Here is a 17,197-nt window from a genome sequence, read left to right as displayed (position 1 = left end):
CCTCAAAAAACCTCATAATAGGTTTAATTTGCTTTGGATTTGACTTGATTTGGAGCGACTCTTGGTGATTTCTTCGAGAATCTTTGGTAAGTCTCACTTTCCCACCTTGTTCTCTTCAATTTCATGTATTTTGGTGGCTTTTTAGAAACTTTGTTGTCAAAGTTTAAAACTTTCCCGCGTGTTCTTGATATTTTCTTGGTACTTTCTTTGTAGCCAATCATCATGGCTTCACCAAATTCTTCTCTTGATTCGGAGGAATTCTCAAGAAAGCTCCACAAAGTTGTTGATTAATGCAAGACTTATATGGATGCCTTCTATGCTCCAATCGCTCCTAATTCCGGTAAATGCTTTCTTGGCCCTTACTTTGCTACTTCCTTACCAACCAACATAAATGAGGTACTTAAAAGTTACCGGGAGGATGACCCATTGTGGCTTAGAGGCCCGATTGAATGGAAAAATTGGGAGAAATGTAAACCTTTCAAAAATTGGCCAACCCCCTCTAAGGTTGACAAACCGGCCAAGGTGCCCCCTAAGGGCTCTAGCATGACCAACCCACCTAGTGAGTCTAGCTCTCCCAATATGTCATGGAAATGCATGGTATGAACGGCTTGAACCCATTCTTAGAGATCAATGGCATCAACGTGGTCTCCACGACCCCTTGACCCTTTGTTACAAAGGTGAATTTCATTGTGACCGTTCCTTAATCGGGGCCGCTTTATGCTTTTGGTCGGCCTCCTCCAATACTATGCGACTTCAATTTGGCATGCTTTCTCCTACTTTACTTGACTTGGCCGCCATTGCGGGATTCCGGCCTCATGGTAAAATTATTCATGGTAAAAACCTTTCGACTGCATGTGCATTTACTCTTGACAATTCCTTGAGCTTTGTGGGTTTTATCAAGGAAAATGCTAAATCATCCGGAGAAATCTCTATGGAAGAACATGTAGCTTTCCTTCATGTGTGGTTGTGCAAGTACATATTTTGCCCGGCCTCTTGCACCATGACCAAGGAATTCCAACCTCTAGCCGAGATCCTAGTTGGTGATGACCCGATCGCCCTTGGTCCATTAGTTTTGGCTCATCTATATCGGGGCCTTCAAAAGATAACACATGGTGAGACCACCTTGGATTACCACACTTCGGGCCCTTTATGGTTGTTTCAATTATGGCTTCAAGTGTACTTCCCGGAGGCTCGCCCATTTGGTACCAAGTTTTCGCCAAACCGAGTGCTAGGTGAGAGCATACTTCCACTCACACCCACTAAGAAGCGGACGGTGGAAGAGTATTTCACTTACTTTTACAACTTATCCACATTCTCACCGGCCAACTTCTCCACTTGTTTAGATCGGAGCTACCCATCCTTCCTCAAACTTGCACTAAATTCTTTGTATAATGATGATAGAAAAAAAAGTGAGCACAATGATCTTTGGACTAGCATTTTACTTGGGCGTGATCTATACTATGGATTTGTCCTTGTTAGTCCGCCCAATTACACGTGTGGAGGTGAGCTTTATTGGACCCCGGCCGTGGGCCGCCAATTTGGCTTTAGACAAGCCATTCCGTTACCAAACATATATTCCCCAAACTTACATCAGGTTTGGCGAGCTGAACTCAGTGATGGATCGATGGACCGATTGATTTCCAACAACAATGGCCTTTTGGAAAACTTTGAAGTGCCGTTTCGAGATGTTGACTTCAGTGCGTCGTCCGAGTTTACCTCTTGGTGGGTAGACTTCACAAAATTATGGTTTAGCAGCCCGGCCAAAGATAAGGCCGATATTGTATTTGCCTCTTGCCTGGTGTCGGCCAACTACAAGAAAACAACCAAATCCAAGCTCTCCAAGGCAACCAACGAGGACCAGACTTTGAGTATGCATTCTTCCTACTTTTCTATTTTCTCTTTTTCTTCCCTTATATCTAGTTGACAATTCTAACCGTTTTCTTGTCTTGATAGGTTCTACTAGAAGGGGGAATAATGGGGTTGGAGCGGATAAAGTAAGAGGAGCCACAGATGACATCCATTCCGGCCAGGCTAGCCATGAATCACAAGAAGTCCAAGGTAGGCCGACTTACCCATATATGTTTTTTTTTTCTTTTTATACAGATGACATCCATTCCATCTTTTGCTTGCTCTAGGTACTCGGCCGATCAAGAATGTTCCAATCCTTCCGCCACCCAAAGGAAGATTCAAAATGGCGGCAACTAAACGCAAAATTTCCACCCAAGGTTAGTCTCTTGTCTATTGATTTTTCCACTATTCATGGTATCAAGCTTTTCTAACCTTGGTTGGCCTTCTCTTTGCAGATCAAGTGAGCGATCAAGAGGAATTGTCCGACCAAGTTCCTACCAAGAAACCCAAGAAATCCGTCCGCCAGGTTTGTTTCTTGACTTTGTTGGCGCATGCTTGTTTGTTGGCCGTTCTTTATTTATTTAAGAATGACCACCTTTTTTTTTTTAGAGCCCGAGTTCTTCTGTCACAACCACTCCTCCGACCGACAAACACGGCCAAACAGACACTACCGTAGTGATAGAATCTGCTCCTGACGACAGCTCACCGGTTCAATTTATCACCTCGTCTGACCCGCGGGTAAGTTGACTGAGCTATTTCTTTGAAGCCCATCTCGATTTCTTTTGGGTCCAACTAAGTTCATCCCTTGACTATCCTTGGTAGGTAGCGAGCCCAGTGATTCAGTTTTCCGCTCGTTTAAGTTCTACCTCTTCTGAGGCTCCGATTGAGGAGACGAGCACATCGGGCCATGTCCCTACTCACACCGAGACCATAACTGTTGATGCACCAGTTACTGATACCGCTAGCTCTCCCGGCCATGTAGAGGTAAGTCCTATAATTGTACTTTTATCCTTTGTTCATACTTATGCTCTGTCACCTTATTTTTTAATATTGTATTATAGGACTATACTATTGATCGAGATGCTCCCTTTCAGGCCGATGCCGGCCAACCTATGATGACATCTTTGCCTCACTCAGGTCATTCCGAGGTAGGATCCTCTATTCCTATTGGCCGCGTGGTGAGCTTTTGCTTTTCTTTTCTTATCAACTTTTAACTTCGCTTGCTCAAAACGTTTCTCAAAAAACACCTTTTTACCTTTCAGGTGGCCGCGGGTCAGAATGATGCCTCCACCATTATCGATTCCGGCCTATCTGCTCAACCTCATGATGTAAGTTGTCGAACTCAAAGTTCTTACAACCTACTTGGTTAGCACGTATCCTGACCTATCCCCCTTTGGTGTAGGGTTCTGCATGTTCGAGTGATGATATTTGGAAGGGGGTCGATGATCTCCTTGCTGCCACTTCTGTTCCCACGGCCTCTTTCATCACACCTACTTCTACTGGTATTCAGTCTCCTGACCTCTATGCCACATTCTGAGATCTGTTCGATAGGGAGCCTAGGGCCATGGTTGGCGAGGCTTACCAAACGAGCCTTCACACATCTCTTAGGTAGTTGGCTGAGGCTGGTGCATTGGAGTCTACCACCGCGACTATGGTTGAGCAGATGATGCCTGCTTTCCGGTCTGCTCTAGACCGATACTTAGGTATTTCTAGTCGCCTTGAGGCAGGACGACGACTTCCCGCTCAGATCCAGATTGTTTGAGGTGAATTAGAAGAAAAGTACAAGAAGAAACAAGAGCGGTGTCTCCGTCGGCAAGAGTTGATGGACAAAAAGAGAGAAATTGAGCTTGAGTTGACTGAGCTAGCAGCCGAGGAGGATAGAGAGTCCCAAGGGATCCAGCCATGCATTTCCAGGCTTAAGAGTCTTGCCGGGAAGCAAGCCTCTTTTCAGGGACTTGAGGGAGAGCACGCGACTGCCGAGGCTTCGGTTCGCTATCTGTTGCAGCTGATTAGTACTGCAGTCCTTGGGCTCTTTCGCCCGGTTTAGATCTTTTCTCATTCATGTAGCTTTCAGCCCCTTTTGTGATGTATTTTGGCCGCATTTTGTTAGCTTTTATTTATCATTCTAGGCCATTTTAGATATTTCGTGTTTGGCAGGCCGATTACGGCCTATTTTGGGATATTAGGCCATTCTTGGCCCTATTTTTTTTTTGTGATTTCGACCGTCCCATGATATATATGCACTCCGGTTGACCTTGGCAATTCAAATTTATTTTTATTATTCATTTCCTCTCTCCATCAATTCCCATGCTGTCGAGTAATATTTCTTCAAGTATCGGCCATTGATCGGGGCATCGTGAAGCTGACCGTCATAATCTTTCAAATGATATGCCCCCTTTCCCAAAACCTTATCCACGACAAATGGTCCCTTCCAAGTGGGTGACCATTTTCCAAATTTCCGGTCGTGCACACCAAGAGGTAAGATAGTTTTCCAAACCCAATCGCCCTCTCCAAAGCTCTTGGCTTTTGTTTTCTTATCATACGCTCTCGCTACTGCTTGTTTTTGAATTTTCAAGTTATCCAAGGCTTTCAATCTCGATTCATCCAACTCTTCGAGCTCTTGAACCATGGCTTGGGTGTACTCATCCGGTGTTAAACTTTCTTGGAGGGCGACCCGTAAGGATTTGACTGCCATCTCCATAGGTAAAATCGCATCATGCCCATATGTTAAAGCAAACGGTGTTGTTCCTGTTCCCGATCTCCTTGACGTTCGATATGCCCACAAGGTCTCGGACAAAATTTCGTGCCATTTCTTTGGCTTGTTCGTTATAACTTTTTGAATGATACTCTTGATAACCTTGTTGCTGGCCTCTACTTCGCCATTGACTTGGGCGTAATATGGGGTGGAATGATACAATTTAATCCCATTATTTTCCATAAATGCCTTGACATCCGCCCCAATGAAATATTTTGCCCGATCAGTAGTAATGGATTCGGGCAGGCCGAAACGGTGAATGATGTTTTCTCTCACAAATTGAATAACCTCCACTTGAGATACCTTCTTCAAAGGCACAGCCTCGACCCACTTAGTGAAGTAGTCAGTGGCCACTAAGATATAGGAATGGCCCTTGCCTGACGATGGGTGAATCTCTCCGATCACATCCATAGCCCAACTTCTAAACGGCCAAGCCTTGATTATGGGGTTCAAGGTTGAAGCGGACACATGCTGGACCGGACCATGCCTCTGGCAAGGCTGGCATCCTTTTGCGTACGTGATACAATCTTTTAGAATAGTTGGCCAATAATAGCCATGTCTTCTAATTAACCACCTCATCTTAATTCCGGATTGGTGAGCACCGCATGCTCCATCATGGACTTCAGTCATTACTTGCATGGCCTCCTTCTTTCCTAAGCACCTCAGAAGCAAGTCGTCAAACCCTTTTCTGTATAATTCATCGTTCATAATCACATAGTTTCTTGCTTGAAGTCTTATCCGTCGGTTGTGCTTGTCGGTTAGACGTCTAAGGTATTGAAGAAGAGGATGACACCAATCTTCTGGGGTAACGTTTGACGGTATCGCTCCAATCAAGAAACTTCTTTCTTCGACTGAAGGTAAAGATCTTCTTTCTACTTTAAAGAATCTCTCGGCCAACCCCTTAGATAGGTGCACGCCGGATGCAAGTTGGGCCAATTCATTGGCCTCCCAATTCAAGTCTCGAGGCACATGCTCTATGCTAACTTCATCGAAGTCGTCCATCAATTGCATGGCCATTTCGCGGTATTCTAACAACACCGTGCTATAACAATTGTACTCCCTGGTTAACTACTTGATGACTAACATGGAGTCACCCATGATTGTTACGTTGGTTGCCCCCAGTTCTCTCAAAATTTCTAGGCCGATAATTAATGCCTCATATTCAGCTTGATTATTTGAACATGTGAAATCCAATTGGAAGGCATATTGTGCTCTGAAACTTCCTGGGGAAATAAGCACAATTCCGGCCCCAGATGCGGCCGTGGTACTCGACCCATCAAAGTATAACTTCCATGGAATCAAAAAGTGTGACGCTATCTCAAACGACTCCATGTTTTCTATTTCAACGCTAGGGTGGGCAGCCAAAAAATCAGCCAAAGCTTGGCCCTTGACCGATTGCTGGGGCACGTATCTAAATGAGAACTCGGACAAAGCCATTGTCCATTTTCCAATCTGGCCTCTAATGATAGGTCGAGACAACATGTATTTAATAAGATCTGTCTTGAAAATGATATATACTACGGAAGGCAACATGTAGTGCCTTAATTTTGTGGCTGTGAAATACAAGGCCAAACACAACTTTTCGATCGGCGAATACTTTCTTTCAATCACCGTTAAAATTCGACTCAAGTAATAGATGGCTTGTTCCTTCTTTTCCTCATTATTTTGGGCCAAAAGACTTCCGATCGAGTTTTCAGAGGCCGAAATGTACAACTTGAGCGGCCTACCTCTTCTGGGCGGTATCAACACGAGTGGTCGGGTCAAGTAATCCTTGATTGCTTGAAAAACCTTTTGTTGTTGTTCTTCCCAAATAAACTTTTCCCCTCCCTTAAGCTTAAGAAGTGGGGAAAATGGTTCTGTTTTTCCGGCCGAGTTTGAAATAAATCTCCTAAGAAAATTTATCCAGCCAAGGAAGCTTTGTAATTCCTTCTTATTTTTGGGTGGTGGTGCATCGACGATAGCTTTGGTTTTATTCTTATCTGTTTCGATTCCCCTTTGATGGACAAGGAAACCTAAGAAGTTTTCGGCCGACACGCCGAAAGTGCATTTTTGAGGATTCATCTTAAGGTTGTGCATCCTCATTCTCTCAAAGGCTTTTCTTAAGTCTCCAAGGTGACCCGGTCGAGTGGTCGATTTAACAACCACATCATCGATATATACTTCAAGCATTTTTCCGATCATGTCATGAAAAATAGCGTTCATGGCCCGCTGGTAAGTTGCCCCAGCGTTCTTTAAGGCCAAAAGGCATTACCACCCATTCGAATAACCCGGTTGCTCCCGGGCACCTAAATGCTGTCTTATGGACGTCGTCCTCTGCTATGTATATTTGATTGTAACCTGAGTAACCATCCATAAATGACAAAATTTCATGTTTGGCTGCTCCATCAACAAGGAGATCCGCCACAGGCATAGGATATTCATTTTTAGGAGTTGCAAGATTCAAATTTCGAAAGTCAACACAAACTCTTATTTTGCCATTCTTTTTTATTACAGGAACAATGTTAGAAAGCCACTTTGCATAAATTGATGGCCGAATGAACTTGGCTTCTACAAGCTTTTCTATTTCTTCTTTCACCCTAAGTTCTACTTCTTTAGACATTTGTCGGGGTGGTTGTTGGAATGACTTAAATTCTTCTTTGATCGGAAGACGATGTTCCACTAGCTGGCGATCGAGTCCGGGCATCTCAGTATAATTCCACGCAAAGCAATCCTTGAACTCCTTAAGAAGTGACTCAATCTCGACTCTTAGCGATGGTTCCATCAAGCCGCTGATGTAAACCGGCCTATGTTCTTCAGCCGTTCCCAAGTTTACTTCGATCAAAGGGTCTTGGACTTCAGCCTTAGAGTCATCAAGCTTAGCCGGCGCTGGATCCAATTCTTCGATCTCTAAGAGGTTCTCTTTAGGCCCTTCTCTTAAACACTCGATGAGATTGATCTCATCCTCATCTATCCAGGCCGTTTCTTCGGCCAAGTGCGTTGACCATCTCTCCAACGCTTCATTAATAGTTTCTTTATTTTTGTCTGTCATTGGATATGGATATTGTTGCAAACAAGTCGACCAAAGATGGTCGTTTATCTTCAATCTTGACTTCCCCTTTCTCAATTCCAGCCAATTCATTGGCCGTTATCCCCAAAGGCTTTGTAGTCTTGGTTCCATCCACCAAAGTTTGGAAGGTGACTCCTTCCTTATATAACTCCGCATCAACAAAGTTGGCGGAGGCTGGGAAAGGCCGTGTATCGGCCGATATGACGTCAAGTGTATTGTCCTCATTCCAAAGAACTAGTAACTGGTGCAAAGAAGATGGGATGCACCAACTACCATTGATCCAATCTCGACCAAGGAGTACGTTGTATTGGGAGTTCGAATTAACTACAAGGAAAGTAGTGTTTCTTCTTTTCTTCCCCACTGCTACTTCTAAAGAAATTGCTCCCAAAATCTCCTCATCATCCCCTACAAAAGAGCTTATCCTCACTTTTGTTGGACGCAGGTCATGTTGTGTTTTCTTCAGCTTTTTTAAGGTTGATAAAGGCAAAATATTAGCGGCAGCTCCATTATCCACAAATACCTTATTCATTGGCATTCCCTCAATGTGTGCACGAATGTATAATGCCCTTACTTGCTTGGCCATTGCTTCTGTTGGTCGACCAAGGCATGCTCTCAGCTGGTTGCTAAGGTTGTCATTATGTTCTTTGAGGCATGCAAACCGCTCATCATCATTTTCCTCTTGGTTTGCTACCTCCTCATCAATTTCTGCCCAAGCCTCTTCTTCAGCTACAACATCACCTTGCAATTGGGCCACTTGTTCTGGCCTTGCTTCGAATTCCAAAGGTAATGTGATAATCATGCCACATTCTGATGACTCTTGTGTTCCGGAATCATAAGTAATCTTCCCAGAAGGCGATATCTTCATTCGGGGCTTCTTCTCCTCTTCCTTGTCATTACTTTCTTCCTCTTCGACCCCTTCTTCATCATATTCTTCATCGTACTCGTCTTCCAAGTAGTCATCTTCTCCGCCTTCATATTCCATGTCCTGGTTGGGTTCGGCCTCATTCTCTTCTTCCTCTTTGACAGGGTCTTTATTCTCTTCTATCAGCGGATCAGAACTCGGTGGAATGAACACAGAGGGAATGAGGGAATCAATCTTAAATTGGTCGACCTCCTTCTCAGGAGTTAAAACCGTTTCTCGGTTGACTTCACTTTCAAATGGTTCGACCACAGATTGGTCAGTTTCAACTTTAGAAGCTTCGACCATTTGTTGGTCTATTGCAATTCTAGAAACCTCATTCATAGGTTGATCGATGTCAACTTTATTAATTACGACTTCTTTCTTTCTGGTCTCGAATGCACCAGTCAAGTGAGCTTCTAGCATACTTATCACTTCCTCTTTCTCATCTGGAACGACCAAAACTTTGGTCCCTTCGACCATCCTCTGGACCTTAGGCAACACAGTCACATTACCCTCGGTTGAACCATCATTCTTTAGGAGCCTGACTTCCCTCTTCTCAATTTCTCCCTTAGGTCAGAACCTCTCCTAAGTTGAGCATCCCTTTGCTCAATCCAAGCTTCTTCTTCTCGACATGATTGAGCGTATTGCCTTTGAACACGCCGAGTTTGGGTTCTTGACAATGGAATCATAGCTTCATCCTTTCCTTTCTTATACCATACATTAGGCTCGGCCGGAGTGGGTTTAAAAGTGTTCTTGCCTGGTTTCGGCATAGTAACATGAGACACGTCTCGCTTTTGGCCGTCAGCCACTAATACCCAAAGGCTTCTTTCCTTTCTTTCATATGGTTTGGAAAGATCTTCTGCCACATCATCATATCGGAGTGTCCTCTGATAAGGCTGTTTGTACGGCCTACGATAATTATTCTCATAACTCCGTCTTGGTTCATCTCCCAACACAAGCTTTCTCCTTGGGCTACGAAGTGGGTAGCCGTTAGGTGGAGGCATTTCCTCCAATTTTCCTTTGCTTTTATCTCTAAGTTGCAAACCAACTGGTTTCCTCTCGACATAATCATCAAAGTCAAGGTGACGTTTAGCCTTACTATCTGTCTCAATTCTTCTTCTAGGGCTATGAGGACCATAATTTTCAGGTGGTGACATTTCAATCATCTTACCCTTGCCTTTGTCTTTAAGGTGATGCCCGACCAACTTCTTCATTTCATGATCTTGGTCAATCTTTTCTTGTCCTTTGTCTTTTGGTTGAACTATGATTGACTTAATTTCATTGTGATCTTGAGTCGGCGAGGACACATTTAGAACCTTGGCCTCCGCCCCCTTTTCTACCCTGAAAGCTTCGAGCGCCACTTCACATTGGCACCTACTGCATAGCACAATTCCTTTTATTGGAGCCGATTTCTCTTCCGGCCGAGTTGTTATCTTTCCAACCGGCTAATACTCTTGCCTCTGAGTTTGCCCCCCATGCGGTTGTGCTGGTCTATACTTTCTCTCTCCGACCTTTTTCTCTTTTCCTCGATCTGTATTTGGAATATGTAAGTTGACCATATTAACCTGCATCTTGGGGAAAGGATCCTTCTCAACTCCCATCATGGCCTTTTCTTTTTCCGGGAAGCGTAAGGTTCCCTTGTCAATCAAGTCCTGCACAATATTCCGAAAGACAACGCAATTAGCGGTCGAGTGAGTCCACGCATTATGCCACTTACAGTAGGTTCGATCCTTTAGTTCATTGGCCGGTGGTATCGCTTGGCCATTGGTCAGCTTGATAAGCTTCTCGGCCGATAGTTGATCGAATATTTGTTCACCCTTTGATAAATCAAAGGTGAATGCTCTAGTGGCGGATCCTTTCTGCTTAGAAGAAAAATTCACTTGTTGCACTTTTTGATCTTTGGACGCCTTCACCAAGGCCTTGCATACATGAGGCTTGGAAATCATAATCTCAGCCGCATTGACCTCGGCTGATTCTTCATCCGATTCAACTTCCACTTCCTCGAGCTCTTCTTCCATCTCCACCATCTAAACACTTGACTTATTTTTGTTCCATGCAGCCTTTGCTGCCATTCTTTTCTGGCGTTCTTCCCGTAGAATAGCTTCATATCTATCCACCCTCATGACTAAATCATAAAGATCTCGGAATTCCATCCCTTCAAACTTCTTCCGAAGCTCCAAAGACAAACCATTCTGGGCTAACTTCACAAATTCGCTCTCGGGCAAAGGGACAGTGCATTTACTTCTTGCAAGCCTAAATCGAGAAATATACCCTTGAGCTGATTCTTCAGAATTTTGCACCAAACGGGCTAAGTTAGCCATCGATACTTCTGGTTCGTGGCGATAGAATTGTTTGTGGAAAATTCGCTCCATAGTTTGCCAATTTGGAACCGAGTTGACCGGCAAACTAACATACCAGGTGAAAGCAGCTCTAGTGAGTGAGTTGGGAAACATCTTAAGTTTCAGATTATCATTGTTTGCCGCTTCAGCACACTGGGCCGTGAATCGGCCTATGTGTTCAATAGAGGATTGATAATCTTGACCGGAGAACAAAGTGAAATCAGGAACCCTAAAACCTCTTGGGTATTCCGTTTGGTCCACAAAGTCAGGGTAAGGTGTTCGGTATACTGGTCGGATTGTTCTCCTAGCTAGAGGTCCATACATGTCTTGGACGACCATCTCGATTATATTTCTATCAATTCCCACTGGGGCTTGGCCTAGTCCTACCTGAATGCCCCCAGCAAAGTTGTTGACCGCTTGATGGTTGCCTCCCTGGTTTTGAGCCCGTCCATTATTCTGGCCGTTACCATTGCCCCCCAAACCTAAATGAACTCGTGGTTGATTTGCCAAAGGTGGCGGTCTATAGGGTTCAGGGATTTGCACTTGATTGGCCACGGGTGGATTCTGGCCCTTACCTCCTTGAAGAGCTTGAACAATGTGTTGTCCGATTTGGGTACCCATACTAGCAATGTTGTTGGCCATCACATTGTTAGTCCGTTCAATCCGGTCTAACGTAGTGTTCACCTGGATAGCCACGGTTTGTAAATGAGTCTGGGTGACCCGACTTTCTTCCCTCACCAAGTCGATGAGTTGTTGGACATCTTCTATAGTAGCCGGATTCGGCAGGAGTAGAGGGTCAATTTTCTCCGATACATCTTCGATTGTAACTTCACCATACGATCCATCCTGATTCTTTTGGTCCACTCCTTGGTCCACAAAGGTCGAAACGTGATCGTTCCCGTTTTGTTGGCCAACTTGAGGCCTCTTTCCAGAATCAAGGTTGGGATGATTGCTTGGATTCATAGCACCGGTCGCCTTGCCAGCGGGTTGGTTGCTTGGGATGGCCTGATTCTTCGTCATTGGATCACGATAAGGAACCGGGTTACGGTAAGGATTCTCCTGATCACGATTTGGAAACGCACGAGTATTAGCAACCATGCAATGTTAGCAAAGACAACAAATAAGGTCCCACTGGGCGTGCCAAAAATATGTTCACTCGTTTTTAGCCAAGGTTGGCCAAAAGCAACACTTTGGTCCGTTTTCGTGTAAGTGCGGGGCGTGCCACCGTCAAGCCAAGTTTTGGCTCAATCGGAATGTGATAGTGATTGGGTTGAGTAACTGCGCCTAAATTGATTCTTATCAAGCGATTGATCGGCCAAGCTAGGAACCACTCTTGGCCTAGGTTCTTTTCTAGCCTCGGGGACAAGGCTCTTAAAGGCCTAGTCGGAATCGGAATCCGACCCACTAGTTGGCCTCCTTAAAATTACGTGATCGAACTCGTGCACAAAGTGGTGCAAGTGCCCAAGCAAAACAAAGAAACTATGGATAACAAAAATATAATGAAACTCAATATGATCTTGACCAACCAAGTTAACTTCAAGATTCAAATAAACAATGAAAATAGCAGGCATTAGATTGAGGGCGAATGAAAGAAAAATTGCATTAAAGTTGAAATCAAGACAAACAAAGTTGCATGAAAAGTAAAGAACAAAACTAAATCGATACCACAAGCCTTTGGGAAAGATGATGGCAGAGCTACAAACCTAGTGAACTAGAACTATTGAAAACCGAAAAGCGCCTTGAACGGTAGCAACTAAGTAAAATTGAAATCAAAAGAACTTTGAGAAATTCTTGAAAGCTTGAGAAATTTGTGAGTTGATTGCTGTGTGTTCAATGTCCCTTTCTCTCTTCTGAATGCGTCTATATATAAGGGTTAGGATAGCAATGGGCCATTACTTGGCCCGGAATTCCCCTTAGACTCCTTGTACATATGAGATTTGAACTCTCTTGAAATTAGGATTCGACCGGATTCTTCTTTGATAACCACATGATCTTGAGCATTGATGGTCGATGAGAATCCTTTCCAAATTTGAACTCTTTACTTGGACGGAATTCTAGCTTAAGTAGAACTTCTTGGTGGATGAGAAATCCTTATGTGACTTGGGCAGAGCCATTATTGGCTAAGAAATTTCATCAAGAAGCTTTCGGGCTCGATCAAACTCTTTGAGGTTTTAAGCTTAATAAAAATTCGGCCCAAATACTGAGACCCAAACTTTAATTAAAAAAATTAAAATAAAATGAAACGACCCAGCCTCAAAACTAGGCTGGAACCACCTCTTTTTGTTTTTATACCCAATAATAAAACTGTCCAGCCCATTTTTATCTTCGATTGGACCGATTTCGTTATTTTAAATACATAACTTGGCCTCAAACTAGGCCAAAATTATTCTTCTTTGCTTGAAATTATATATGGCCTAGCAAATTGCATTTAGTTGGGCCAACTCATCTTAAAAACATGAGAAAGAGATGACCTGGCCCCTCAATAGGCCGGAATTACTCTCTTATTTGATACGACATAATGGATTGAGCCACTCAATAAAATATTTTGGCCTTTCACCCACACAAGTCGAGCCACTTTCATGATCCCTCGCCAAAATCCGGCCTCTTCTAGGCCTTTGAAGCTACTTCACAAAATATTTTCGCCCAGCCTCTTGTAGGCATTTTCTCCCGGCCTCCTATAGTGGGCGAACAACACTTTTGAAACCAAGGGCGAGGTAGCCCGGGTAGATTTTAATTGATCACTTTCATCACGCTCACAAGGTTGGGTGATCAACATAGTTGATATTTGGGCGAAATAATCAAGAAAAGAGATTGGGTGATCAAATCATAAAAAATAGGGAAATAAAGTTACCCGGGCTATGTAGAAGGTATTTGGGTGTGAAAAATGATAGAGTAATTGGGTGGATAGAAATAATGGGAAAAAAGCAATCCAGGCTAATCATAGGATATTTTTGTGGGTAGAAGTAGTCTGGATAGCCTAGAAGAAATTTTAGTAGAAAAGGAGAGGAGAGAGGTTGGACAAAATAGCTAGGGAGAAGGAGGCCGGACAAAACAAGAAGAATGAGGCTAGACAAAACAAGAAGAATGAGGCTGGACAGAATATTTAGAGGCTTTGGGTGGCCAACTTCCATGTCTCTTTTTCAAAAATAGTTTGGGCCCACTTAAAAATAAAACCACTTTTTGGTCTTTAAAAATATGTATTTGGCTAGGCATATATAAATATACATATATTTATTTTTAAGCCAAATATCTAATAAAATAATATATATATATGTATATATATATATATTAGGCCATGCCACTTACTGTAGGTTTTCAATTGCATGTATATATATATAGACATATATATATATACCCATACACTTATGCAATTAACGCCACTTACTGCCATCTCTTTCAATTGCATGTGTATACTAGCTAATATATATATGGCCAACTAGACATGTATGATATCTACTTTACTTTGTATATATATATATATATAATATATATATATTAGTACAAAAGGCCACACCACTTTTACTGCCATCTTTCTTTTGCATTGTACATACACATATATATATGTATATATATATGTGCATTCAACACACACGGGTAGCCTTTTCCAATTGGCTTTGGCACTTACCAGGTTAACCATTCCTCCCTCTCTCCTCAATTCATGAAGTACCACGTACTGCAGCCATTCTTTCCTTTACTTCACGCAGGTATCACTGCAGCCCCCATTTCTTCAATGATCTCTCTATATCAAATCAACAACAAAGCCCATCTCTCCACTAAAGCCACTTGATTAACCAAATATATATATATATATATTATTTGCTGGCCTTGGATATATTGAGACAAACTCAGCCATAAAAACTCATCATATTATCTCATTTATGCCAAACAAACCAACCACCTACATGTTCTTTATGCAACAGCCCATGCTTTAGTCATTTTTGCGCACATCCTCCTAGCAACACAATCATGCTAGAAACATATTTTCTCTATTGAAACTTGTGATTTTGGGACCCCATAGCAGCCCCTTTGAGCTTTCTTAGTTCAAAGACAACAACGCCCGCTAAGTGTTTGATTTTATTCCTCATCTAGGCCTCCTTGCCGAAAACTCAATTAAAAGATGTAGGCCGGCTTCTCTATTTTACCCATTCTCTTTTCCGATCATCTTGCCATGGTAAATGCCAATTTATGGCCCAAACACTAATATCATCTGATTAAAAAAATTCCACATGCCAACATTTTTGTTTTTGCTAAGAGTTTCAACTTCTTTGTTACCATTTTGTAATAAACAAACTCTTACTTATCTTTTTGTTTTTGTTGTTATATATTTACTCTTATAATTATTTTCAATCTTTAATTCTTTAGCATTATTACATTGATTAAAATTGAGATCAAATTTCGCTTTGGTCCATGTAGTTTGGGTTAGATTCCACTTTAGTTTCTGTAGTTTCAATTGTTTGTGGTTTGCTAATGGTAGCAATATAAGGACGTACAACTTAGGTTTTATGTCAGGTTACACGTTAAAAGCATCATGATGGGCTCACGTGGGGATACGATTATTACACATGGAATTGGATGTGTGATTGTACTCATCAAACTTTATTTTGATATATTAGAGACTCAATTATTGAATTAACAATTATGGACAAAATGAAAGAAGAATATTGCCACAAAATGTACCTAATATATATCTTTGCGCTAATAATTTGTTGATGTATTTGTCTTTTTTATATTTTTATAATCCAATATATTAATTTTAATAGATTTAATTTCTTCTTCATAGACTTCCTCCCTCACTAAAATCTAGAGCATAATATTTCTGAATGGAAAAAATTGAATTTTCAGCAATACCCATTTCAGAATTGTAACAAAAAGAAAACTAATTCTACCACAATTAGTTGATCCTCAAATTTTTATTAAAACATGATATGGGAACAACTCAATTAACTGAAACCTTGAAAATATAATTTAGGTTGTCCCAGCTCTAGCCATCTATAGCATGCACTCTCATGATCAATCTCTACAGTAACAAATGTTTTCTGTAGATGGCGGCCTCACTTCACAACCACCATCCTTATGGCCATAACTTTGGCAAAAACCCTTGCAATCTGGGAACTTCTCTGAGCATAGGCCCACATCAATTTCCCTAGGAGCGATTTCTGCAGCTGCATTGCCTAAAAAATTCAATACAAAAGTAATTAATAAATAAATCTTAATTTCTTGCTTTATTTTATTTTTTCAATAATTGTATATAAAAGAGTGCGAATACGATTTTCATCAACAAAATTATTTTTTATTGTATTTACTAACTATATTATATATCACATGTACATGCATTTTTAGAAAAATTCTACAATAGAACCTTATATGTCATACAACCCCTATTTTTAACATTTAGATGTGACGAGTTCATCTTTTTTCTTTTAGGGTATAAAATTTGTTGAATGTGAATGTATATGTTACAAGGTTGTATTAATTAATTGCAAGACTCGCATCTTTAATAGCAATGTGACTCATGCTTTTAATGTTTGTGTGTGACGATTCACTTTTCCTTCGAATGTGGTTGTATAAGATACAAGGTTGTATTAATTGCAGAAATCAAATATTTAATAAAAATGCAACTCACTTTATATACATAAATTTCATCTCTATTATAAATCGAGACATGTAATTAGTAAATGTAATACATGTAGCATTACTGCATTACTAGTATGTTATTTCGACATAACAAGTATTTGGAAATGACTGGAATTTCACCTGAACTGAGAATAAGTAAAGCAATGCATAAGAGCCCCAAGAATAAGTATCTCGTCAGAGAAGCAAAATTGGTGGAAGCCATAATGCCCAGGTTTGTTGGTTATTCTTCTTCCCTTTTGCTATAGTTTTTGATATGAATGGTTGAGTCATATGGTCATAGAGGATGTCTATTTATATTATACATTGCATTTATGTTTTGCAAAATGAAAATCTATTTTTGAGTAATAAATGGAAGGCAATTTTTTTGTTTTTGGCCGTGATGGAAACAAAATCTTAATTGCCAATTTGTTGCCAATTACACCATTAAAAAAAGGGTCAATTACAAAAAAAATCAATAAATATTTTCAAGGATTAATTACAATTATATATCTTAATTATATCTCAGTTTTCACCTTGGTACCTCAAGTTTAAAAAGTTGCATTTGAGTACCCTAACTACGATATCTCGTCACCTAAGTACCTCCGTTAGTCTGGTTGTTAGAAAGTTCGTTAACTGCTAACGTGGCACACATGGACCCCACCACTAAGCATTCACTTGACTTTTAAAAATAGCCA

General features: G+C 41.5%; 1 protein-coding gene across 1 annotated transcript; it reads left to right on the top strand.

The window, feature by feature from the left end:
• The first annotated feature begins 303 nt into the window (after positions 1-303).
• Positions 304-4,133, top strand: LOC147299837 (uncharacterized). The gene is made up of 9 exons (XM_086232538.1): positions 304-559; positions 678-1,868; positions 1,954-2,058; positions 2,271-2,374; positions 2,458-2,586; positions 2,671-2,832; positions 2,910-3,026; positions 3,111-3,176; positions 3,251-4,133. The coding sequence occupies exons 1-9, from the start codon at positions 304-306 to the stop codon at positions 3,383-3,385; spliced, it is 2,265 nt and encodes a 754-aa protein (XP_086088664.1). The 3' UTR covers positions 3,386-4,133.
• Positions 4,134-17,197: the final 13,064 nt, after the last annotated feature.

Source organism: Dryas octopetala, chromosome 1 (genome assembly GCF_963921425.1).
Source record: "Dryas octopetala chromosome 1, drDryOcto1.1, whole genome shotgun sequence".
Taxonomy (NCBI): domain Eukaryota; kingdom Viridiplantae; phylum Streptophyta; class Magnoliopsida; order Rosales; family Rosaceae; genus Dryas; species Dryas octopetala.
This window is presented reverse-complemented; position numbering and strand designations above follow the sequence as displayed.